Source organism: Phalacrocorax carbo, chromosome 1 (assembly GCF_963921805.1).
Source record: "Phalacrocorax carbo chromosome 1, bPhaCar2.1, whole genome shotgun sequence".
NCBI lineage: Eukaryota > Metazoa > Chordata > Aves > Suliformes > Phalacrocoracidae > Phalacrocorax > Phalacrocorax carbo.
In genome coordinates, this window is record NC_087513.1 from 120,196,423 (window position 1) to 120,222,909 (window position 26,487).

General features: G+C 44.6%; 1 protein-coding gene across 1 annotated transcript in view; it reads left to right on the forward strand.

Annotated features, from left to right (window-relative positions):
* Positions 1–2,555: 2,555 nt before the first annotated feature.
* UMODL1 (uromodulin like 1) overlaps positions 2,556–26,487 on the forward strand; it is a 56,422-nt gene continuing 32,490 nt past the window's right edge. The window contains exons 1-9 of the mRNA XM_064444305.1: positions 2,556–2,787; positions 13,714–13,875; positions 14,280–14,386; positions 16,379–16,571; positions 17,526–17,666; positions 18,477–18,596; positions 20,328–20,582; positions 21,994–22,106; positions 24,244–24,463. Of these exons, the coding sequence (XP_064300375.1) occupies positions 2,610–2,787; positions 13,714–13,875; positions 14,280–14,386; positions 16,379–16,571; positions 17,526–17,666; positions 18,477–18,596; positions 20,328–20,582; positions 21,994–22,106; positions 24,244–24,463 (1,489 nt within the window). The 5' untranslated portion in view covers positions 2,556–2,609. The remainder of the gene's footprint in view (positions 2,788–13,713; positions 13,876–14,279; positions 14,387–16,378; positions 16,572–17,525; positions 17,667–18,476; positions 18,597–20,327; positions 20,583–21,993; positions 22,107–24,243; positions 24,464–26,487) is intronic.

Here is a 26,487-nt window from a genome sequence, read left to right on the forward strand (position 1 = left end):
ACATGTCTAGAAGCATTTGCTGGGCTGGGTATTCTTGGAGCACTCCTAACATGTGGCAAGGGAATGCTTTACAAAATACAATGACAGCTACCTGTTTCTTACAAGGCACTTGCGCCTCATGTGAAGTGGTAATCGATCAAATATTGGATAAAAGCAGCCCTTGATCTCTGATTTCTGCTCCAGAACCCACATTTGTTCTCTTTCCCCTCTGCCACAGGGATGTCCTACATTTAACCGGGGAGGGAAGCCACCTTATTTTCTCTGGTTCACTTCACCTTCAGTTCCCTGCACAGCAACCTATGTGAGATAGCTAGGTACAGGCTTTCATGGTCCTGGTCAGACCTTTATCTCAGGCTTTGGGGTCCTATCCTAGGTCAGGCAGGGTATGGGTTTCAGCCCCTCGGCTTGAGACAGGCTGGGTGTCTTCCTTCCTGCCCCTCATGACCATCTCCGTTCACAAGGAACAGCCCTGGTGCTTTTTAGTGATGTGAAGCGCTTCCAGCTGCTGTCTCTGGAGCTGGCTTCAGGGGCTGGATACAAAAGTGCCCTGGCTGAGGCTGGGGAGGAGGAGGAAGCAGGGAGTGAGATTTCCAGATATGCCCTTATTCTTGATATTTTCCTGCTGACCTGTTCTAAGCAGCAGCACAGGGCTCCCTGGAGCCTGCTGGGAGGTCTCTTGCTCTCACATGCACCCCCTGTAGCGCACCCTGGCATCAGACTCCGCCTTTTGTTGCAGGATGGAGGCACAGATGGGTTAGGCAGGGCAGGGCTGGACTCCCAGGGGCCCGATGCTCTCCCTGGGTCTGGTCAGACACAAGTTATTTAGAGTTGAGAGGAAAGGCTGGGGATGGTCCAAGGTCAGTGTCAGCTACCCTCTCCTTCCTCCTGCTCTTCCAAAGTGCCCTTGTCCACAGGGAGGTGTCTGTGTCTCTGTTTAGGAACTGTACCAAGCAAATCCATTTTTCTTCATGGTCTTTGTATATCTAAGGCAGGGGATATCTTTCAGGCTGTTCTTATTCAAGTAGTTTCTAGGGTTAGGGCTGGAGGAAGACCTTCTGGGTGATTTGGTCGAGCTAGCTTGAGGGACGTATCGTGGCCTGTGGTATCTCCATGCTTTCTTCTGGACTGTCCTTGCACTACAAATGGATCGTCCTGTTCAAAGCTCTTTTACCAGCCCTGTTCAAATTGCACAGATATCTTTTGTTTAGCTGGAAAGCTAAACATGAAAAAAGCACGATCCTGAAGAACCTGACGGGTTTTTTTCTTGAATTGTTTTTACATGCTTCATCTTTTGAGGGAGGAGATAAGCTATACAAATAAGATAAGCCATAAATATTTTAACTGTATGCTTGCTGTGTATACTATGCTAGCTTCAGTCTGTCTGTTGACTGGCCCTGGTCCCCTCACAGCTCTCAGAAATAACAGTCCTGCCATACTTAAATGCCTGCAGCTAATTCATATTTATTAAAGTTTCTTTTGCTTTGTCTAAAGGATGATATAGGCGTTTTAATTCTATCCTATCTATTTCCCAGATGGGACGCAGGGTGACTCAGCCCCTTTGGGTTCTATAACGTCTCATTAGGAGACAGCCTGATGTCTGTGACATGACTGTAGGCTGCTTACTGCTAAGTCTTAAACTCCATCTGGTTTTGTTGCTGTTGTTGGTGTTGTTTGGGTTTCTTTGTGATGTGGTTTTTTTTTCCTGCTCAAGTATTTCAGTTTTAAGTAAAGAGTGTAACAAGTTCGCTGCTCATCATGACTGGTTTCAGAACTCCAGAAACTGAGTCCCATACCCAGACCTGTGTGAAATTATGTTGTTAATGAACTTATTACTGTCTTCATTTCTATTGAAGTCAATGAATCACAGCAGCTCTCAAAGGGCCTGGTCTAATATGATCTGCTACAAGTACAGATAGGCAGCACAGGAGCTCCAGGAATACCTTTTGTGTCAGATACCTGAAAGTCCTTCCCAATGATGCGTGAGTGCACAGTTTTAGCCTAGGGCGATGTCTGAAGGATGTCTTATTTCAGACATCCGCTGTGACTCATCTGCCCATGAGTTCCTTGCCCTTCATTCACTTTGTAGTCAGCAGAGAAAGACGAACATTTTGGCAGTGTGAACCTGGAGTGGACATCTAAAGTACTTGGATGACTCTGCCCTGGGAGTGCCTATTCTGCTCTGCTGTTAATTTCTGTTAATGTATATTAATTTCCTTAATACTTACTTAAGTTAAATTGCCCTTTTTCTGCTTTTCACCTGAAGGCACTGAGAGCTCTTTGAATTTTCTGCCAATCTGCCTCCTTTTATGGCTGAAGTGATGTCTATGACAAGCAGTCACTATGAATCCTTTCTTCTGTTCATTTTCTGAAGTGATGTCCTTCCTATCATCAGCCTTCCTGGAAATCATTCATCTTTGTTGGTTTTGTCACTGCTTTCTACTAACAGTATTTTTAACTGGATGCTGCAGGGAACTTATGCTCTGGGGTGACAAGTTACTGCTGATCCCTTTCTTTCCTGGTTTGATTTTTTTTTTTCCTTCCTAGAAAAAGGCCTCTCTTTGCTAGGGTACCATCTGTGCAACTATAGCCTGACCAAAAATGTCTTTAAAATGATTGCCTACCAAAAGTCCTATATGAAAAGCACTTCCTGTGGAGGATGGATACCATGGATGGTGTGTCCCCGGACATACTACAAAATGCAGTATCATGCTGTTGAAGTCCCTGAAAACATCACTCTTACAGATTGCTGTGAAGGATATGAGCAAGTTGGACTCTACTGCTGTTTAGGTAAGTTTTAGTCAGATTAGTAGTTGAAATAAATGTCTGATGGAAGAGGGTTCACTTAAACTGAGACATGTAAAGGCTTAATTCAGTTCTGGGCAATTGGTTCCTGTTCACTGACATCAGTGAGTCTGCAAAAATCTACAGTAAACTTGGTCCGACATGGTAAGGAGTAGACATGAAAGACTAATGCTCCTGATTGTTGCTCTTTACCCACCTAGTCATGAATTCACTAAAGTTCCAGGTGAGCTTGGAAGGCACCTGCTCGTTACCCCTGCAAGGGTTCATTACTGGTTCTGGTTCAGGCCAATATCTGTGGCAATGTGCAATTACTCACGTAGCCTTGCCTGGTGCTGCGTCTGTTCTGAGCATGCTTGCATTTACAGTAGAAGATTTCTTCTCAAAAGTAATTCAGGATACACCAGAATAACACCTCCTTTGATTTGGAGCAGGGTCACTTCTCAGGATGCAAACCCAGTTTTGGTGTTAATTAAAAACAAACTGTGGCCTCAGGACAAGTTGGCACCAACCACTTTCTGATTAAAACTAAACCAGGGTCCATTTTCTTAGGGCTTCCTTGGTTACCAGGGGCTATGTTGGAGGACTGAAAACTGGTGAACCTTTTGGTGGATCTGACCTAACTTCTGAGTTTTAACAAGACCCTGCTTGGAAAGACTTAATCATCTTTGACTCAGGATGGAAGCTTTTTCCCCTTCCCATATCAGGGCTACCAGTTGTCAACCAGAAATGCCTAATATTTAGCAGAAGTTGAGTTGTAGGTGAAAGGGATTCCTTGGGGAAAAGGGACTTTTTTTTTTTCTTCAGTGGATAAAGCCGTGTGCTTTTAAGCTGAACAGGCATCTTGGATTAGCTAGACCATCGTTGAACTGTTCCAGCATCCACAAAAGTTCTGCAAGACATAATTTTGCCTCCTATTTTCAGTATGACATTGCATTTTCTCCATTTCCCCTTTTCAAGTTACCATCCTGGGAATTTACGTAGTCTCAACACTGTAACAAAAGATTGAAAAGGAAAGATCCTACTGCAGCCCTGGTCCTAGCTTTGGGTCATAAGACTTGGGTGACTCAGTTCTATGGGAATGTCCCTGAACCTGCTTCTATATCCGATCATATAACGTGATATGAGAGGGTATGAGCCATATGTCTTGTCATGGGATCTGTAAAAGTAGAATGATCACATTGTCCTTTAAGTTGCTTCAGATCATTGGAAAATGAACTTCCAAATGATTTTTACAAAATATTTTCTCAATGGTTACTAGTAGAATATTGTGTCTAGCAGGAAAATTCCTTTAACAGAAAGATGGGAACACAGAAGTGGTAGTTGTGTTTTACTTCTTCTTAAAATGATATGCTAGAGAAGAGGAATGAAAGCATAATTAGATACACATCATCCCTCATTTATTGTATCCTGCAATTGTTTGGCTCTGCGGCTGTTGTGGAGTGTCAGCCAGGGCAAAGTTTGACCTGCAGGTTAGAGTATGTCCAGGCAGGATTCTCAGACTGACAATGGACTAGCTGTTGATAATATGTATATTCTGAGCAGCAGTTCCATGCTGGGGAGAATCTCCAGGAGATCTAATTAGTGTTGAATAGTCAGTTCACTAAGGCATTTTTGATATACATGCCTGTGCATACATGTGTGCACATACGTATCAAGTGCAAGGCTGAGAAGTAATTGGAGAAAATAGCTTGTTAATTCTGTAGTACAAGGAAATAGCTGTGTCAACTAAATGTTGAAGGGTAACTAGCTAGTTGTGGTTGACTCTATTTGCACAAGAAACTCTATGAGTGATCAGGATTTTCAAGGTGTTTCAGAACCTCTGAAAATCAAAACCATCTTCTTGGGTGGAACAAAAGGCATCTTGGTAACATTTTAAATATTTTTCCCGAGTATAATTATATGCTTTTTTAAAAACATCTCTAGGGATGTTTTAGGCTTGAGAGCTGTTGATGAGTTTATTTCATCTAACATTAACAAATCTTTAAATCTCTTGTAAAGCTTAGCTGCAGAATTTCAGCTCTGCCCTTGCCACATTGTTGATGGGCACTCTGGGCAGGTTTGTCCATGAAATACTGTGGTCCCTGTGATACTTTTTCCTGTCAAAGTTAATTTGGGAATATTTTAAACCATAAAAGGATTTGTATGGCTTCTAGGTGATTTCTGTGTTTACATTATTCTGGTATCTTTGCTTTTCAGGGCATTAGTCATAAATTCTGTGAATGGTAATGCACTGTCTAGACACAGTCTTAAATAAATGATGAAAAGAGAAACTGGAACTGCTGAAATTACTGCACAGCATGCTGTTGAGCTACTCTTATTTTATTCTTGACGTTATCTGTGCTGGTGTGCTCTCCATCCTGTTAGGAGCAGAAAGGTCTCCATGACCTTTCACGGTAACGTGCTCCTGGCCACTTCCCATCTTTTCTTTGTAGAAAGAAACATTTACCCCTTCCTGGGATATGGCAGGCCCCGCTTTTCTTATTTCTTTACTGTTGGGGAGAAAATGTCTATATCATTAGTCAGCTTGCTCTGGTAGTTCTCACTAGTTGCCCATCAATCCATTAGGATAGTATCACACATACACACAGACAACTTCAACTTCTTTTAAATAAAAATCGGAAAATTAAGTATCTAAAAGTTATGAAGTGCTAAAATTAATTATAAATGTAGAATTAAATAAAAACAATCTGTGTTTCCTCTGTGCCTATGTATGCAGATGAGTAAACACTTTGAATTACCTGATCCTGCACTGCCTTGCCCTGAGGGCCACGTTTCCTTGTGGTGCTCAGGGATGATGGAGCCCCTCTAAGGCTCCAGGTCCCAAGTCTGCAGGTCAGGATCCTGGACCTACAAAGCTCATGTCTCTGAAAAGTTGTTATGAGAGTGTTGTACGAGTTTTCCCAGCACCTTGCATGAATTTCTTTTAGGCAAACACAGGGTTCAATTCTCCAGGCTATTTTCCATCTGCTTGAAACAATGGTATGGTTACTCCTGGTGACTGGTTTTCTGCCCACCTTCCACCTTACTGCATAAGATGAAACCTTACCTGCCATCTTAGCCTGCTTGATCCCCAACCAAGGAGAAAAAGTGCATCAGCATGTGAGGAAGGCTGGTTTTTAAGTACACATGTACAAAAATACGTTGAAATAAGTAGGCCCAGACAACCTTAATCCTGAAGGTTCTTAACCTGAGAGCAGCTAATTTGCAATGCTAATGCCACGCTTTTATCAGGGTTTGCTTTTTGTGCATAACTTCCTAAGGTGTCACTGGGGGCATGCCAGCAGCATTGCAGCATTCCCCCAGGGTGGGAAGGTGGGGATCTCACCTGGAAGCAAGTGTGCCTGGCTGCCCTGTGTTTTGGGTCCCCTGTGTGCCCCCAACAGCCACAGAAATGGGGTTATGGGTGTCAGAGGGTACATGCCTGCCAATTCCTCATGATGTCTGCTTATGGGCCTCCTGTCTGGGAGTTGCCTTGTCCTTTTTTTGAGCCCACCAAAGCTGTCAACCTCCACAGCATCCTGGACTCACACACTGCAGAAGTTCAGTCCCCTTTGGCTAAAGAAGTGTGTGCTTTTACCCATTTTATTGTGGGCTCTGCTGAATACTGGCTCTGCTTTCACCTTACTCACTGCGTTTGGGATTTTGCAAACCTTTTTTGTAAGACCTGGCACTGAGCCTTGTTGAACCTTGTACAATTGGCCTCAGCCCGTTGGTCCAGCCTGTCCAGATCCCTCTGCAGAGCCTTCCTACCCTCAAGCAGATCAACGCTCCCACCCAACTTGGTGTCATCTGCAAACTTACTGAGGGTGCACTAAATCCCCTCATCCAGGTCATTGATAAAGATAGTAAACAGAACTGACCCCAATACTGAGCCCTGGGGAATGCCACTTGTGACTGGCCACCAGCTGGATTTAATTCCATTCACCACAACTCTCTGGGCTTGGCCGTCCAGCCAGGGTTTTACCCAGTGAAGAGTACACCTGTCCAAGCCGTGAGCAGCCAGTGTCTCCAGGAGAATGCTGTGGGAAACAGTGTCAAAGGCTTTATTAAAGTCTAGGCAGACAACATCCACATCTTTTCCCTCATCCACCAAGTGTGTCACCTTGTCACAGAAGGAGATCAGGTTAGTCAAGCAGGATCTGCCTTTCATAAACCCATGCTGACTGAGCCTGATCACCTGGTTGTTCTGTACGTGCCGTGTGGTGGCACTCAGGATGATCTGCTCCATAACCTTCCCTAGCACGGAAGTCAGGCTAACAGGCCTATAGTTCCTCAGATCCTCCTTCCAGCCCTTCTTATAGATGGGTGTCACATTGGCTAACCTCCAGTCAACTGGGACCTCCCTGCTTAGCCAGGACTGCTGATAAGTGGTTGAAGGTGGCTTGGTGAGCACTTCTGCCAACTCCCTCGGTACTCTTGGGTGGATCCCACCCGGCCCCATAGATTTATGTGTGTCTCAGTGGTGTAGCAGGTTGCTAACCATTTCCTCTTGGATTATGTGGGCTCCATTCTGCTTCCTGTCCCTGTCTTCAGCTCAGGGGGCTGGGTACCCCAAGAACAACTGGTCTTACTATTAAAGGCTAAGGCAAAGAAGACATTAAGTACCTCAGCCTTTTCCTCATCCTTTGACACTCTATTTTCCCCTGCATCCAATAAAAGACAGCAATTCTCCTTAGCCCTCCTTTTGTTGTTAATGTATTTATAGAAACATTTTTATTGTCTTTTACAGCAGTAGCCAGATTAATTTCTAGCTGAGCTTTGGCCCTTCTAATTTTCTCCCTGCATAACCTCATGACATCCTTGTAGTCCTCCTGAGTTGCCTACCCCTTCTTCCACAGGTCGTGATCTCTCCTTCTTTTTTCCTGACTTCTAGCCAAGACTCTGTTCAGCCAGGCCAGTCTTCTTCCCTGCTGGCTCATCTTTTGGCACCTGGGGATGGCCTCCTCCTGTGCCTTTAAGATTTCCTTCTTGAAGAATGTCCAGTCTTCCTGGACTGATTTGCCCTTCATGACTGCCTCTGAAGGGACTCTGTCAACCAGGCTCCTAAACAGGCGAAAATATGCCCTCTGGAACTTCAAGACAGCAGTTCTGCTGACCCACCTCCTTACTTCTCCGAGAATTGAAAACTCTATCGTTTCGTGATCACTGTGCCCAAGACGGCCTCCGATCATCTCATCACCCACAAGTCCTCTGTTCACAACCAACAGGTCCAGCCTCCCCTTGTTGGCCCACTCACCAGCTGTGTCAGGAAGTTATCATCCACACATTCCAGGAACCTCCTAGACTGTTTCCTCATGGCTGTATTGTATTTCTAGCAGACATCTGGTAAGTTGAAGTCTCCCATGAGAATAAGGGCTAATGATCATGAGACTTCTGCTAGCTGCTTATAGAATATTTCATCCATCCCTTCATCCTGGTTGGATGGTCTATAACAGATTCCCACCATGATATTTGCCTTGTTGGCCTTTCCCTGATTCTTACCCATAAACACTTGATCCTTTCATCACCATCATCAAGTTCTAGAGAGTGAAAACACTCCCTAACACACACCACCTCTCCTTCCTTGCTTATCCCTTCTGAAGAGTTTACAGCCGTCCATTGCAGCACTCCAGTTGTGCAAGTTGTCCCACTATGTTTCCGTGATGGCAACTATATAATAGTTTTTCTGGGGCACAATGGCTTCCAACTCCTCCTGTTCGTTGCCCATGCTGCGTGCATTGGTGTAGATGCACTTCAGTTGGGCTTTTGATCCTGCCACCTTTTTGGGGGTAGAAACCCTAATTACTACATGATCATTCTCATGTGCTTCTGTGGTTTCTGACCCATCAGTAAGCCTTGTATTGCTGCTGCCACATCTCCATCCCCTGCACCATCCCTCAAACATTGGCATACTGCCCCCAGCCTTGTCTCTAAGATCCTGGTTTTATCCCTTTCCTCCTTCAAATCTCATTTAAACCTCTTTCAACAAGCCCTGCTAAGTCCTGTGCAAAGATCCTTTTCCCCCTTTGAGATAGGTGTACCCCATCTGTCACCAGGAAGCTCCAGGGTAAGCAGAGGTACCCAGAGTTGTATCTGAGCTGTGGGCTCACCAGGGGCCCCTGCCAGCTCTCCACTGATTGCTAGTGCGATTGCCATCAGGGCAGAGCGTGGCCATGTCGTGGTGCTGCCAGTGGAATGAACCCGTTGGAAGTGGCAGCAGCTGAATTTCATTAAGTTTATTCTGAGCATGCACAGACTGATTTTGTGCTTTGAAGGCTGTGTTCCTCCATTGTCCAACGGCTGCATCCTTGCTGAATTTCAGCCCATGGCTCCTGAATATGTTCTAGTGAATGATATGTCTTTTCAGTGAAAGGTATTAAATATTTGTCAGATGCTGAACCGGCATATGCCCTCCATCCCGATTAAGCCCTAGACAGGCAATTGGGGTGGAAAGCATCCATCTGGGCAGGTAAAGTCCAGCAATGCTCAAAGACCCCAAAACAGGGTCATGTGATGAGGATTGTCAGTCTGCCTTTGTAACAGGCTTTGCCAGGAGCTCCTTCTATAATATCATAGATTTGTCACCACCTTCTGATGCCTGAGGCAAACGCAGGGTTTTGGTCCCTGGCTCTGCTGCATCTTCTGGGTGAAACCCAGCCCCTCCAGGTGGAAGGAGAGAGAGGAAGGGGGTTACTGCTGAGCTAATGGTGTCCTTCAGCATCTGTCTCCTGGGAAATCCCCGCATCCTGCCATCACAGCAGACCTGGCAACTCCTATGTGAGCAGGCTGGTAACTGAGCTTTCGTTGCTAAGCACTGGGTGCTGCATTTCTGCTTCTGTTCATTTTTGCAAATAACGGAGGAGAAAAGCCTATACTTTACCAACTGACATAGGAGTTGGCTGCCTTGCTCCCCAATGCTGGCAGTGCTTGGTAGGCGACTGTCCCCAAGATGATTAAGTAGAGAGCGTAAATTGAATTTTCAAAGTGCATCTGTACAATTAGGCAGAAATGTGATGTGAATCCATCTGTTTCCGTTGATGCGAAAATGATGACCTTTTGATTTTAGATAAATGGCTAGTGTGGCACTCGGCCAGGATTCAGTAGTGTTTTCTGAAATTGCATGTGACTCATTAAATATTTTACGCTGCAGTTAAACATGCCAAAAAAAGACCCTGGTGAAAAAAGCTGCTTTGAGCCTCAAACCTGCTTGATTTGCACCTGAATCTCAGAGCTGGAAGGATTTAAATGCTTGTGTCAAGCTTAGCAAGATCCACCTGGTTTGAATAGTAAGGAGCACTGGTGACATGCTAACACGGCAGAATCCCTTGGTGCTCATGTTTGTGCAAGCTCCTGGTATGAGAGGCTGCTTAGCCTCTCTGCGCGGGAGGCTGGGATGGAGCAAACGCATGAGACTGGGAATGTGTGTAGGACTCATCTCAGGACAACTGAGGTTGTATCCCCCATTATTGTGGCTTTAGACTAGAAATCGGGAAGAGGCTTTCTAGCTGTAGGACCTGTCTGGGGGAATGGCCTGAGTACCCCTGAGAGCCAGAAGCAGAGCTTCCTGGTCCGTGCTGGGAAGCAGGGTAAGACTACTGGGGCTTGCTGGACCCAGAAGTAACTTAAGTAAGATTGCACAGGGTTTTTTTCTCTTGTCCTCTCGCTGCGAACCTAGGCCTATGACTCAAAATGAACTTTGGAGGCAGAGCTGGTCCTGGGGAAGACTAAGGAGGGCAAGGGCCTTTGGTTTGCAGGCATGAAGTGGCCCACACTAGGCTGCATTAGGTAGCAGGACAAATCCTGTTCCATGTAGGGCAGGGATTCATTGGGGTTGGGGGTGGGAGCAGAGTTTCCTAATTTGCTGCCCAGAGCTCCTATGGGTCTCACACCAACTCTACTTGAAAGATGCTCACAGACCTGTCAAAGCTTGTGGTCATTGACTGTATGCACACGATGTATTCACACAGACTGTATCAAATACCATATAAAAGAGTGTGGGAAAGTGCTGTCCCATGTATTCTGCATACAAATCTTTGAAACTACACCTGCAAGTAACCTGCATGCTGCTGAGAGGTCTCAACTCAGTGCGCTGTCCTCCAGCTTGTGGGTTTTGGCAGGTTTTTCAGCAGAGGTGTGGACCCCCATCATTAAGCTATGCTTACTTATCTTAATTACCTTTCAGAGACCCTTGACAAGCATACTTTGGGCCCCCCAAAAGACACAGACTATAGTCTTAAAACCACTGGCCTTAATAGGCTATTTCTTTATGCAAATATGACTACATGTCCAGTGGATGACCAGTAATGAATGGATCAAGAGTTTGTAGGACCAAAACCCAGTAGGCACAAAATGAATAGGAAAGAAAAATCTTTTAGGTTAATAGGAAAGACTAGAGCTGAGCATTACCTGGAGCTATATTTGAGGGTGTGGGTGAAAGCAACGTTTGCAGAGCTTAGGAATATTTTCTGTTTTCCTTCAGAGAAGAGTATGTGCTGGCATTGAGCCAGGACTACTGTCTGCCCTTGGCTTGGGATGCAGTAATGTTCTGCCTTAGCTGCCCTGTCTGCAGGGCTCTCCAGCATGGGCTGCCAGCCTCCTGGGGTGGCTGGCTGGCTGATACGGAATGGCTGCTGCCAGGCTGCAGACCATGGGCTCAGTTCTGATCTCCCGCCCCTCTCTGTAACCCGCTGAACTGTACCTGAGAACAACATTTTTTTGCCACTCTTATGTAACATCTTCAATTACTATAACTAAAGGTTAACTTTGTCACAACAAAAGGGTAAATGAAAACTCCCGATTTCTAGCTTAGACATTACCTACATTACCTGTTTCCTTTGATCATTACATTGGCCCATTGCTTCATGAGAATGGTCACCTCACAAGAAGGGACATTGATAAGGCAAAGACATTTAATGCTTTCTTCGCCTTGGTCTTCAACACCAATGGTGGGCTTAGGGACCCCAGAGCCCTGGGCTGGTGAACCATGACTGTGGGAATGATAAACTTCTAATAAACCCTGAACATGTGCAGGACTTGCTGCTCCAGCTAGATCCCTATAAGTAAGTCGATGGGGCCTGAAGAGATTCATCTGAGGGTACTTAAAGAGCTGGCTGATGTCATAGTGAGACCTCTCTCAATGATTTTTCAATGCTCTTGGGAATCTAGCGAAGTCCCAGTTGTCTGGAAGCTGGCAAACGTTTTCCCAATCTTCAAGAAGGGCAACAGGGATGACCCCAGTAACTACAGGCCCATCAGTGTCACTTCTGTGCCTGGCAAAATTATGGAGATTATCTGGGAGTTATTGAAAAACACCTGACAGACAACGCAGTCATTGGCCCCACCCAACACAGGTTCACGAGGGGAAAGTCCTACATAACAAATTTTATTTCCTTCTATGACAAGGTTACCCACCTAGTTGACCAAGGAAAGCCAGTTGTGTGATAGTTTTGGATTTCAGTAAAGCTGTCGATACCGTCTCTCACAGTATCCTCCTGGACAAACTGTCCAGCATGCAGCTGGATAAACACATAAGGCAGTGGGTGAGCAACTGGCTGATGAGTCGGGCTCAAAGGGTTATAGTAAATTGGGTTACATCAGGCTGGCAGCCAGTCACTAGTGGGGTTCTGCAGGGATCCATCTCGGGGCCAGTATCCTTTAATCTCTTTGTTAATGACTTGGGTGCAGCACTTGAAGGAATACTAATTAAGTTTGCTGATGACACAAAATTCAGAGAAGCTGTTGACACTCTCGAGGGCAGAGAGGCCCTGCAGAGGGATCTGGACAGCCTGGAGAGCTGGGCAATCACCAACTGTATGAAGTTTAACAAGGGCAAGTGCTGGATTCTGCACCTTGGGCACAGCAACCCTGGATGTTCATACAGACTGGGGAACGAGAGGCTGGAGAGCAGCCCTGCAGAGAGGGACCTGGGGGTTCTGGTCGATGGCAAGTTGCACATGAGCCAACAGCGTGCCCTGGCAGCCAAGAGGGCCAACCGTGCCCTGGGGTGCATCAAGCGCTGCACTGCAGCCGGTCGAGGGAGGGGACTGTCCTGCTCTGCTCTGCGCTGGTGCGGCCTCACCTCGAGTGCTGTGTGCAGTTTTGGGCACCACAGTATATTAAGGATATAAAGCTACTGGAGAGTGTCCAGAGGAGGGCCACAAAGTTGGTGAAGGGTTTAGAAGAGAAACTGTACGAGGAGTGGCTAAAGTCACTTGGTTTATTCAGCTTCAAGAAGAGGAGACTGAGGGGAGACCTCATCGTGGTCTGCAGCTTCCTCACAAGGGGAAGAGGAAGGACAGGCGCTGATCTCTCCTCTCTGGTGACAAATGACCAGACCCGAGGGAAGGGCAGGAAGATGTGCCAGGGGAGGTTTAGGTTGGGTATTAGGAAAATGTTCTTCACCCAGAGGGTGGTGGAGCACTGGAACAGGCTCCTCACGGAACTAGTCACAGCACCAAGCCTGACGCTATTCAAGAAGCACCTGGGCAACGCCCTCAGAGATATGGTGTGAATTTGGAGTTGTCCTGTGCAGGAGTTGGACTTGATGATCCTTGCAGGTCCCTTCCAACTCAGGGCATTCTATGATTCTATGATTATATATTATTTGTATTAGTCATAGCTGAGATAAGGCAGATTTTCTGCTTTGCAGTGCCTCAGTGTCTCCACATTCAGAAACTATCTATATCTACCTTAATGGAAAATTATAAATTCAAAATTTCTGTAACAGAAATGTTATGAACAAGATAAATCTGAGAACATTTAAACTCTTGAAATGAAATAATGGTATTTTAGGCTCCCATTTTCTCCCTATGAAAACCTCAGAGCAGATACACTTCTAAAATGAGGAGGAGGTGTTTGCTGTAAATTAAATAGCACAATTTTATGGAAACAATTTTCTATATTTTTGTTCTCAGAAATGTTTTTGTTACTTAGCACTCAATAGATCCACTGTATTTGCCTCAAGACCTGGTATTTGTCCAATGGAGAATATGGAAACAACTGATTATCCTTGCATGTTCGATACTGAATGTCCAGGGCTTAAAAAATGCTGCAACTCATCCAAAGGAGTAGGCTGTGTGGATCCATTGCCAGAGGGTATGTTACTGATAAACTCAAGACTGCTTCTAATAGAAAAATGCTTGATTTTTCCTTCTAAGGGTGGGAGTGGGCAGGACAACTGTTACCATAGCTCTTCGTAAACCAAATACAGGAATCTGCCTTGGATCAATTCCAGGATATTCATTTTCAGTACTTACACCCGTGAGTGCTGAGCTGCAGATGCTGCAGGTCCAGTGGACCTTGCTTGAGGTTTTTCTTCTTCACTGGTGCTGCTGCTTGTGGCATATGGTGAACGAGGCCATAGCTGATGTCTGTGTGTGGGCCCTTCATATTTGCCAAGTTAAAGCTTGCTTTGGTTTCTCAGAGCATTCCTATAGCTCTGTCGCTTTCTATAGCATCAGACCTGAGATGACTTGGCTTTTTTATTTTGCACACTTCAGGAAGGACATTCTGGTACAATGTGACAGTGCTTGTGAAAATGGATTTTAATGAATTAATCAGAGTGGATTCCCACCTTCTGAATCATTCACGCCTTTTGCACTCCATGGTATGTACAAACACGAACACTCTGTGTGTTGCTTTTTGTGTCCACATTTCTGTTACTTGGTAACCACCACTTCCTCCAGCCCAGGAGGGCTCTTGTAGTCCTCTGTTTTGGGCATAACCTTGCCAGCCAGGTGTTCCCTCTTTGTTCTGCCAGATAATTTTCTGGGGCCCTGATTTAACCCTAATTGGTGAATGTCAGCCTCATCCTCAAGGAGCTCAAGCAACACTGATTTATCAGTTTCTCTAGTAAAATTTTCAGGTCTCTTCTGAAGGCAATTTAAACACATTCTGAAATATAGGGGGTTTTCCTGCTTAAGAATTGCTTGCTCCAGTTCCATCTCAATTCAGTTTTGGGTCTATGACCAACAGAGTCTGGATTTCAAGATCTGGAAAACGTGATGTTTTCTGATAAGGAGTTTTGCATTAAATCTTTCAAGAGAGAATTGCTGCTGATGTACAGCACTGGGAACTACATGGCAGGTGGACTCAGCAGCACCAGAAATTTCACTGTGAAACCCCAGGATTATGGCAGGGGATTGTGTCTGGGTCAAAGGCGTTTCATTGTCATTCTTGCCACAGAAGCAGTGCTGGGGGAAACAGCAGGGTGTGCTGCTGCTGTAAGACTGAGGCTCTGCATCCTGCATGGATTAGCAGTGGCATTGGCAACAACACGTGCACAGCCACAAAACAACAGCATGGCGTACCTCTCCCTATCCCCAACATGGCAAGTGGGAAGAGTCCAAGGAAACCAAGAAAAGTACAGCCCTAGCAGACCTGTAAGGCACGCTTCCTGAAAGGAGGGTCTGCGGGAAGCACCAGGCTGCAAACTAAAGCCGTGCTCAGACGGGGGGCTCACTCTGTCCTCTAAGTGGTATTTAGGAAATGGATTGATGAGTGAGGACGAAGACCCTCCAAGCCATAAACCTGAAGCATTTCCCTAAAACATATCACCATGCCATGGAGAAAACCAAGCTTGAATGTGGCCTTTGAAAGTACCCAAAAGGGCAACCCAAAAGGGCAACCTATTTCCCTCCATTTTTGTTTCTACTCCTCCTCAGTTTCCAGCTGGGAGTGGGCTAGTAGCAATAAAACCCTTCTTCCATCATCAGTGAGCACTGGCCAGCAGAAGAATAGAAGGTAGCAGTAGCACGGGAATGTTCCATGAATTTACTTCTTCCTCAGCTAAAACCATGACACTCCTACCTGAATTCACCTTCTCATATCCTAAAAAAGCGAGCAACCCTGGTCCTGTCACTGTATAGGAAGGAATAAAGGGCAACGATCTACCAAGACTTTCACATCTTGGACTAAAGCAAGCTATGACAAAGTCACTCAAAAGCAGGAAATATAAACTGAAGCTTTGCAACGAGCTACTACTCAGAGGAATGTCTTCCAGGACCTGTCTGCTCCACTGACTGCTAATGCTCAGCCCACCACCATGTCCCTTCTCTGATACGTGACTTGCAGTTGTGATGACTTGGTCAGTCCTGGGGTATCTTTGTGGCTCTTAGTCCCAGCCTTCTTGCTCAGTCTATTGCTTTTCGTCTTTTTCTTTCTGTTCCCTTTGCCAGCAGTCTTTTTAGTTGCTTAAAGTAAAAAGTTTTGAACAGCTTTATCACATATGAAGTGCAATAGCACATCTAAAGTATATTCTGTCTGTTGAGATTTTTATGTTTAAGCATTACAAGCCAAAGATACTTTTTTCTTATCTTCCTGGGTTGCATCCTTCTGCCTAAGCATTTGAGATCTGACATGAAGCTCCACACTTCCCTTAGCATGGTATTACTGCCCTGTAACTCTGTTGTGAAATGTGATAATGAGAAGAACTTACACTGCATAAATACAGATCTAAATGATACCACTTTGCTATGGTTTCTGGTGGTTTCTACACTCAGATTATGATGATAATCATTGCACAGGTTATGCCTCATTGGCATACAGTTGTGCTGATAGAGAAATGAGATACCAAAGCGTTTGTTCCCCTGTTTTCCAGATTACTGGTGCATTACAGCCCTTGAATGCCTCTGTGCACCATATCCAGAGTAACCATGCAGAAATATACACTGGGACAGTGGCCTCCCAGGTTCTCGTTGGACTGCGTCAGCCAGCTCCGCTAGCAGAGGTTTCTTCTTCCTTGAAGGACATTGTGAAGCGTGTGTATGAAGTGATTGACATAGAAGTGCAAGGTTAATTATTATAATCCTGTCAGCAGGGGAAGCTTTTTAAGGGGGCATCATCCATCTTCACTTGGGATTTCATCTGTATGACTATCAATTTCCTTTCAAAAACAGTGTAGTGAATCTTGTAAACTTTGCAAATATGGCCTTAACCTATCCATTATAGGATGAGGAGGGTTGTAGTTGGTTAACAATTATTCTGTAGTGAATATTTTGGAGGGGAATACTCCTGCTTCCTCAATGAAATTTATTTTCTGCTGGTAGCATAGCACAAACCATCCTCATACAAAAAAGCAAAATTTGTAGCACAATCATCAGTTGTATCAAGAAGTCTGTTAAAGAAAAGTGTTTAAAATATTATTGGGAAGCAGATATAGTCTGTTCTTATAGACAAGTATTACTTCCAGTAGCTTGCATGAAACAAGGAGTATTTATAGTCTGTTAATTACTATAGTGTATTACTCCCTCCTTTCCAAATGTTAGGTAAATATTTAAATATATTTGATTTAAATTATTTTATTCTACTTATTACTGTGTAGTTATCTGAACATTTTCACTCCTGAAATGCATCCGTAAGTACCATTGTCATCTCTTCTTATTGTGTTTACTTTTGAAAACTCAGTCCAACTTACAGTGGAATCACTGGGTAGATCTCCTTCTCCCTGCCACTGACATCTCTTAGGTTTGGGTGACACCCTGCAACTGTAATCAAGAGTTGCCGCTAACTGTCCTCATATTCCAATGAACTGGAGTAAAAGTGATAGGGTTATAACTGAAGGGGGGCTAGTTTCAGGGAAGGGCAGCATTGTGATTTCTTTGTACCCATATACACCCAGAATTGCTTCAGCAGTGTTACTGCAAATTTACACTGAATTTGTCACATCCAGAGCCTAGTCTGCACACATTGCAGATCAATCTTGACACTGCTGTCAATATCTGTGCAAGGTGTGTTCTTCTTCTTAGATGTCAATGAATGTTCCCATGTTGAATTCAACACTTGTCCCGAGAAAAACACGTGTGTAAATCTGGAGGGTTATTACAGCTGTGACCATCAGCACGAACATGCAGATGTCAACCCTCACCATCTGAGCCCAAGAAAAGAAGGTAAGAAATGTAGGTCTCACCTGGGAAATACTGAGAATGCTTCTGAACGACTTCATGGTCTATTGCAGGAGCCACCTGCAAGGCAACGATTTCTGGCGCACACAGTGCCCCTTCCCCTCCTGTCGGGAGAAGCTGCCACATAAACCAGCTGTTAGCTATTTCTGATTGAAATGCAGAGTATGCATTTCACAGTACCTGGCAGTTTCTCCTATCTCACCTTCAGCTCTCCTCACTCACCTGCCAAACCCTCTAGCTTCAGACCCTGACTGCTTCTCAGAGCAAGCCGCTCGGTGTCAGTATACCTCCCCAGCCTTCTGGCGAAATAGGATTAGTGACACTATTTGTACACGAACTCTCCTTCCCATTTTGACTGTGTGACTGCGTGACTGCGTGACTGCAGCCAGGACTGGCTTATACACCCTGGATTATACAGGGTCTTCTGCTGGAGGCAGACGGAGTTTGGCAACGGGTGAAATAATACTTTGCAGTACCAGTTCAGCAAAATATAGAGGCGTGTACTTACAGCCCACAGACATCAATGGGCCTGCTAATAGGCTTAAAAATAATGAGATAAATAAGTGCTTGCAGATTCAATGCTTTAGTTAGAAAACAATTTTACAACCCTTTAATCTCAAAAATTAAGATAATGTATTACTTTATGCTTTTGTAATATGATAATGCATTTATTTTCATTTCTATTTATGTTACTTCTACTGCTGCTTTTCAGCTGTGGAAAACACAAATGATATTATTTTGGATTTGCTTTGTTAGGAATGCTTTAACTCTTTGATAATACTATTTTTCCCCTAGGCATGGCAGCATCGACTCCAAGTTCAATGTTGGATCTCGTTAACACCAGCAATAGCACTCCATCTATAAGTAATTCAAGTCTCTTGTCCATGACTAATCAAGCTACAGATGCAGGGTGCTGTAAGTAACCTTGGGTTTCAATGAATATTGTCTTGCTTTTAATTCAGCCTCTCTTTGATCCCTTTGTCCTGGGGCTGGGTGAGTTACAGGAGGGTGTTCACAGAAGCCGGTCATAGTTTTGGAGTGAATATCTACCTATGGAAATGGAAAGAGAGAGGCTCTCCCAACAGGACATTCCAGTCAGGATCTGTAGAGCTGTGACCACTGGAGAAGCCCCACTGTTATTCCCATGGTTACTGAAGGGAACTGGCCTCCTGGAAGTGGAGGTGGCCACGCGGGCTTCTTGAACCACTTGTGCCTGGTGAACCATTCAAGTCGAAGTCACATCACAGGGCTTGTGCTGGATAATCCTCCAGCGTGAGAAGTGTGCCAGTGAGGGCTGTGTAAGGCCAGCACCGCTAGCTTGCCCTGGACCCAGCTCACTGCATGTCCCAGTCTTGTCCTAAAACAAGGTATGGGAGGATCTGCTACTGACCACAGGAACTCCTCCTGGCCACAACCCTCGGGATGTGGGCCACTTGCTTTCGAGTCCCTGAAGATGTTGGTTGGTGAGGGGCATAAGTCAGGGAGGTTGGCCAAAGCTACTCTACACTGGAGTCAGCCTTTGAGAATACTCTCCCTGCAATACATGATAGCTGTCTGAGGGACTATGGTGGGAGCAAATCCTGGTAGATTTGTCTTCATATGGGTGACTTCAGGCCTTTCAGGTGAGAGTTATCACTATGCTTTTATAACAGCATCCTGTTCTTGTGGGAGGAAATAGCTTTAAGTAGTTCTTTGCCTAGTTCAGAGAGACAGGCTGGATATTCCTGATCTTCACCCACAACTTCTGGTCCAAGGTGAAGCTAGAGGAATTAGACTGAAGTCCCTGTAGAGCGGGGGTGGTATGGCTTTGGGGTGTTTGGCAGCCACCTGGCTGAGAAGCCTTGAAACAATTGTGTCCTATTGAAACAATTTAAGAAAACAAACTTTTTTCTCAGGCTAACCATTAGCATGAAAGAATTGAAGTTGTGCCAGCAGCATGCCATGGTCTCTAGGGTAGCATGGGGAATGACGTTTATCTCACCTGACCCCAGCTGTCTACAGAAAAGGTATCTAGTCTGGGCTCTTGATAGTGGAAACAGACAGGCTCTGCTGGAGGGCAGTTCATCTTACCCAACTTAGACACCTCCTCCTCCTTTGAGGAGAGGAATCATCTCTGAAGGCTCCTGTCTTTTCCCATTGACATGACAATGATTGCACCAGACTAGAGTGGCATAAAGAGGTGAAATGCTGCCCACCATTCTGCCCCCAGCCTGTAAAAGCTGGGGTCTGTGGGGTTTTTCCAGGCACAAATCAAGGCAGCCTTTGCCTGAAGAGTGCATTTTGATGATTAAAGTGACAAGAGGCACAGCAGATGTCAACAAATATAGAGTACACAGATTCACTATTCCAAACTTCTGTTGCTTGAACCTGTAGCTCGCTGGCAGATTATTACTGTTACTAGAGATTCAACACAAATAGGTATAGTAAAAGGAAATAAAGAGAGTAAGGACCCTATTAATCACCCTAATGGGATGGTTCATGTATGAGGGTACTGTGGGAGGGGCAGAATCTCTCTTGGTGTAATGTAAAAAGGAGCTTCGCACATTGATTGTCAAAGAGATTGCCCATCATGGATTCAGAATAACACAATGCTTTAAACATGAAATGTTGATTTTTCTGTGATGACTCTTCCTGGGACTGCGATAGATCCCTCTGCAGTTAGGAACCACAGAATCTTCAGCGTTACCAGCAACAGTTTTGAAATGTCCTGGCGTGTCACTTCTACTCTGAACCATACTTTCCAAGTCCAAGTGTTGAAGGGCAAAGAGATTATACAAAACTTGAAGACAGAGGAAATGAAAATGGTCGTGTCTGGACTGGAAGCAGGCATGATGTATTCAGTAGAGATCAGCTACGAAACCTGTGGAAAAACCAGCATCTCCCATCAAAATGTTAAAACAGGTAAATAGCCACTTTAAAATAGATATATTTTTTTTTCCCTCTCTCTTTCTTTCTCCACTCACTTGCAGTTCAGCAATGAGCCGTTTGGTCCTCTCTGCACTCCATTTTTCACTTCCTTCAGCACTTTTTCTCTCCTCTACCCCAGCATTTATGCAAGGCAGACTATCAGGCAGCAGAGCTCTGGCCTTAGTTGATAAAGCAGTGCTGGAGCTGACTCAGTCTATTACAGATATCAGGCTAAGAAAGAATACTTTTTTGTTGCTGTTGTGCCTGGCACTGCACTCTGCTGCCACCCATCTCCCATCAGGCCCCATTTATCCTGGTTGACAGCTGTGGCCAGTGAGAAATCCAGTCAACTGGTTTGTCAAGGACTCAGCTGAGCTAACAAGAGTGCCCAGAGGAAGGCTAGATTTGGTTGAATATTTGTGAGTGACCAGGATTAAAGGGAATAACAAGTGCCGTGTAAGAAAGCTTGCAGAATACCTGAATAATTTTGTTCAATTAGCTAGTGGTGCTGGCTCCCTGAGACCCTAGTGTGTTGCTCAAACATAATTTTGCTTTCCCTTAATCCTTAAACTATTTCCTAAGCTTTCATGCAAACGAAGAAATAAATCTCTCCACATTTTCTTCAAAAAGCAGGCAGTGAACTATGTGATGCTGGCCACAGTGAGAATGCTGCTGTTTGTGTTTATCCATAAGAGCCTTCCCTTTGATCAGATGAGGGATGACTCCAGTTTGGGTCAAAAGGAAATTACTCCCTTTGTAGAGGGAAAGTAGGAGGTCTAGTGGTTACAGAAACAGGGTGCTGAACTTCAGAGTATGAAGTTGGAGCCCCTGAGAAAAAGAAAAGTTTTCCAAAGATCAGTCCAAAGAGTAACAGCCTCAGATTGTTTATACAGGTTAAAGTGGTTAATAGATTCCTTGGCTCTTGGTTTTGGCTCACGAGATCTGCACATTATCTGCCAGGGCTTACCTGAGAGAGAAATGGCATGCACTGTTTTTTATTATTATTTTCAGTCATGCTATCCATGCTACCAAGACCAGGAAAAAAATAATAATTGTGAATGGTGGACCAGAGGTGAGCTCACAGGCAAATCAATCCAGGATGTAACTCAAATGCAGGAGTTATGCAGGGTCAGGTCCACAGGGATATATGTATAACCGGTTCTCATGCAGTTGTAATTAGGCACCTAAATATCTTTATGGACCTGATGTAAGTGCATCTCCTCAGTGCATAGGAAGTTTGTAGCAGAATATTAGTTTTATTTTCTTGGTTTAATACCAAACTCACTCAACCTTCTCCCCTCCTTCTCCCTCCATCATCTGAGATTTTGGTCTGGGTGCATCAGTTTTGACTGAATCCTTTCCTCTTCTGCTTTGTCAGTGTGTGTTTTAATATTGTGTCCTACAGAGGCCAAGATGTTTGGTGTTACTATGAGGATTCTCAACTACAACTTCACTGATGATTTCCATAATGCCAGCAGCTCAGCATATGAAGAATTTTCAAGACTGTTGCTTACAGAGGTAATGCTAAAATATCTGTGTGTAATATATTTTTTTTTCCAATTTAGAATTTATTTAATGTGATAGAGGATTTTACGCCTGGCTGAAATATCCCTTGAAAATCATCATACTGCTTCTGACCTTTCTTTATAATTAAAGCAACTCAACTGACCAAACAGATCAAGCCCTTTGCCTTATTAGGAATGGAGCCAATGAGAATTTGCCCCTACAGAAGAATAAAGGAATTAAAAATGCAGGCATGCAACAGGAACTCCATTCCTTGGATCTTTCGTCTGGCAATAAACTCATACTAAATTGACTTGAGGGTCTTTAATGGATTATTGAAATGACATTGCTGTCATTCATTTCAGCGCTGTCTTCTCAGTAAATGTCTGGCTGTTCTCAGAGCTCTTTCTTCTTAAAGAAAAGTGACTGGGACAGGCTTTCTTCTCCAGCCCCATTCATTGCATGCACACATGTAGCCACTGTCCATGCTCAGGTGTAACCAGCCATAAACAAAACTTGAGTCATGAAGCCTGTTACCAGCTCTCAGCTTCCCAAACAGGGGGGACATTTCAGACGCAGCACTCTCTTACAGTTTTGCTGTGGTGAACAGGGCCCATAGAGAGGAATTGGAATCTCCATCCAAAATCAGACTTCCCCAAAACTAAGGGGAAGTCATAAACTTATGTGAATACAAATCCAAGGAAAAAGCCAATAATGGAGCTATACTTTCAAAGGCAGCACAGAAGCAGCATTTGCTCATGAGAAATTGCAAGTCGAACCTCCTGTCCTGGTTTCATTTCCCATAGCTGCAAATTGTTTGATTTCATTGTGCAGGAGGATTTTTGTCACTGAATCTCCTCTGAGACTAATGCAGATCTAACTGGCATCATGAAGTTGGGAAGGAAAAGGAGCGTTGCTCATCTGTGTTGCTTCTGCCCCCTTGGGTGTTTGGGAGCAAAACATCCTCCTCTCACTTCCTCTCTCCTGTCTTTTTCTTGCCTCCCCACACTGGTCTGAACTTAGACCAGTTAAACATTTTGTAGGAATTTTTGGAGCAAACTCTGGCTGAACAGGACCAAAGCTGTGTTGATTTATGGTGCTGCTTTGCATGCTCAAAGGCATGCTTTGAGGTGTATGTAGGAACAAAAGGCTCAAGCACAGAGGTGCCTTCTAGAGATGTAAGGCAAAATGGCCAGCTCCTGCACAGCTCAAATTTTGACTGCAGTATGCCAGCTTTAATGTTCAGAGTAACGCCAGCTGTTCAACTGATGTTTCTACTTACTGGATTGGTAATCAACAATAATTGTGATATTGCCTTGAAGCTGGGCTGTCGCAAGCACTTTTTCATGAAGTTATCCACCCCCATTTTCCTTGTCTCTCATCCTGAAATCTCTTTGTCATTAGACTTGGCTGCAGGCTGGACTTGGACTGGTGACTTTCAAATAATCCCTGGGAGCTAAAGCTATGCCCATCTGGTAAATGAAACTTCCTGAACCATTCTCTGACACTGACATCAATTGGCACAAACCGACCTGCATCTGTTCAGCTGGGTCTTCCAAAGTACGGCAGTCACGTTCAGATTGCCTCTTGGGACTGGCCCCTGGCCGATGCTAAGTGTCAAACTCTGCCTGGTTACTGCCTGGGGGACTGCTAGCTGATAGCATCCAAAATCAAGCCAGAGTCTGCTCCAGCAACAGTGGAGATGACCAGTTTCCAGTGTCCGGGAGCGCAGAGGTGAATATATAGGAGCCTTGGGGCAAAAACCCTACACGACATACAGAACTAACATCAAGGGTCTGATGCATGCAGACTTACTGGGCCAAATCAGCTGTGATGCATGCAAACGGGCAGAAGGAATTCTGCTCCCTTGAGCCAAAATGAAGTCTATTTTGTAGGACCAGTGGTGAGATGGGTACCATTTTCAAGGGTACCTACTTGCACCAAGGACACTCACACTTGTGTCACAATATGTGATGTGCCTCAATAATCTCTGAAAAGTAAGATTTCTGAAACACTTTGAAACTTTTCTTTTTACAGCATTTTCTTTGTTGTCCATATATAAATCTTTAAAATGGCATCACCGTAGTTCAGATTTAAGAGGAGCTATTCCTGTTGGGTTCCTAATTGCTGATGCTTCTCTCCCTTTGCTCAGCTTGAAAATTCATTTCCAGCCAACATTTCTGCTTTATACAAATCTGGGAAGCTGAAAGTGCAGACTGAATCCCTGCAAGCTGGAAGCATAATTGTGAGGCTCCGAATCACTGTGCAGGACCCTGAGTTTCCCGTTGATGCCTCCACATTTGCCATGGTGCTTTCTTACCTGTACAATGGCTCTGCACTTCTGGTGGATCAGCAAAACACTGCAGTAGAAGGTAATTTTAATTTTTTTTTTCCAAACAACAAAACAGTGTTTGTATTTTGGTCATGCACAGTATCACCAGCATTATTCTTGAAAAATACTTTATAGAGAGACAAAGTATGTGGAGGTTACAGTGGTTTGTTGGAGGGAAAACCACAACATGAGAACTCCTCTGTGGGCTTTTATCCATAAGCCCAGAAGGGGTTGGAAGAAGGAGCACTGGCTGTACCTGCAGGCACTGCTTCCCTCCGCTGTGTTTAAGGAGGAGTGGAGCCCCTGATTTCCCTATTAATTTTCCTCTCTCCTCCTTGTGAGCAGTTGGAAGTTTGCCATATCTTTCTCGCACTGAATTGCAGATAGGATTACTCTGGAATATTTGTAGTCTTTGGGATACACATGCCCTCCAGACAGTTTTGTGATTCAAGGCTGTGGAGCTGTATTTGGGCCAGGGTTTAAGAAAAGAAATCTAACATCTTCACTGTAGAAATCCAGTCAGAGTAATTCGAAAATATCTTCTCAGTGAATAGGACTAAAGAAACACATATGGAATTTATGTTAAACTAGACCTTTGTTTGATCTTCAGTAATCACCATTTTTATCTTCAAAGGACTGAGTTCTGGCTTCAGGTTTCCCAGCTGGCAGGACCAGCCAAAGTTCAGAGAGTTGCCAAAGCCAACAGAATGGGTTATTCTTCTCCCCCAATTCATTGAGACCTTAAAAGCTTAGTTACTGTGATGGGGGAAAACTCCCTTTGCAGAATGCATGGAGGTTAAGGGGAACAGGACAGAAAAACAACAGAAGGGACGAATTGCACCTGAAGCTTACAAATATCACAGTGGAAGCAGATACTGAATTGCAAGGTGTTGATGTGTGCCAAAAAACTTCACAAACATTATTGATCCTGGACTGAAAGAGTGGGGAGGAAGAAGAAATGGCTCTGGACTGTAACTTTAATTGCAGAAAGGCAGGCGGCTTCCAGTAGCACCAGTCTTAGCCAGGAGCACAGCCAGCTCCTCCTTAGGCGTAGAGAAAAGGTGTTTATTTCTTATCTCTGCCCAAACAAGCATTTGTTTGACATGAGTTTCCTAAAGTCAAATGTGGAAAACAAGGCAAAGGAGTGCAGCACATGAAGGAAAGACTTGTATAATGGGCTGTATTGCTTCCTGACCCCTGAGAGCCCTGGGACGTGCCCTTTGGCAGCAAGCCTGCACAGCTCCTCTTGCATGAGTGGAGCAATGCCACCTGGGTCCTCTGTGCAGCCTGGCCACCAAAAGGCTACATGCTTGGTGTAGTGACGGTGGCAAAGCAGGGAATTCAGCTTTGAAACAGCAAGGACAAGAAATCAGAAGGGATAGCACAAATTAAGAGAGTGGAGCAATTGCACCTCTCTTTGTATTGAGTTTTCTGCCACGATTAATAGAGACACTAAAATGCTGTCTGTTGTGTGAGGCATGGTAAGGAAAAAGAAAGGGACGTGCGCTGAGTCAGGTCCAAGTACAATAACACGCCCTCCGTAGCAGGCAGGAGCCAGTTCCTGGAGAAGTGTAAGAATACACCGAGTGTGGATGATGCCTTTCACTAAAACTCTCTTAGCCACCAACTCTTTTCAGCTCCAGGACTCCCTGAATCCAAAGTGATTTCTTTGGGTTCTCCTCCATGGGTTTCCCGTGAAGTCATGCAAACTACCTGCAACATCATTAGGCAAGGAATTTCACAGATTTTTACCCTTTGCATGTACCTTTTATAGGTATAATGGGTAACCAGAACAAATACAAAGGTGGGTCTCTCATAATTCTTCGAGTAGGACTGTTGGTTGAGGGGTGTGTGTGAGGAAAGAACTTGCCAAATGTGAAAGGCCAGAGAGATGCCAAGAGCACACAAAGAGAGCACAGAGCACACCTTGGCTAAGGTGTAATCATTATGCAGGAAAAAAGCACAGCATGTGTGAGCATGTATGTGCATGAATGATGCATTAGTGCCAGTGAGCACTGAGAAGAGAACATAAAGGGTTTGGCCTCATGCATGATCGAATGTGGC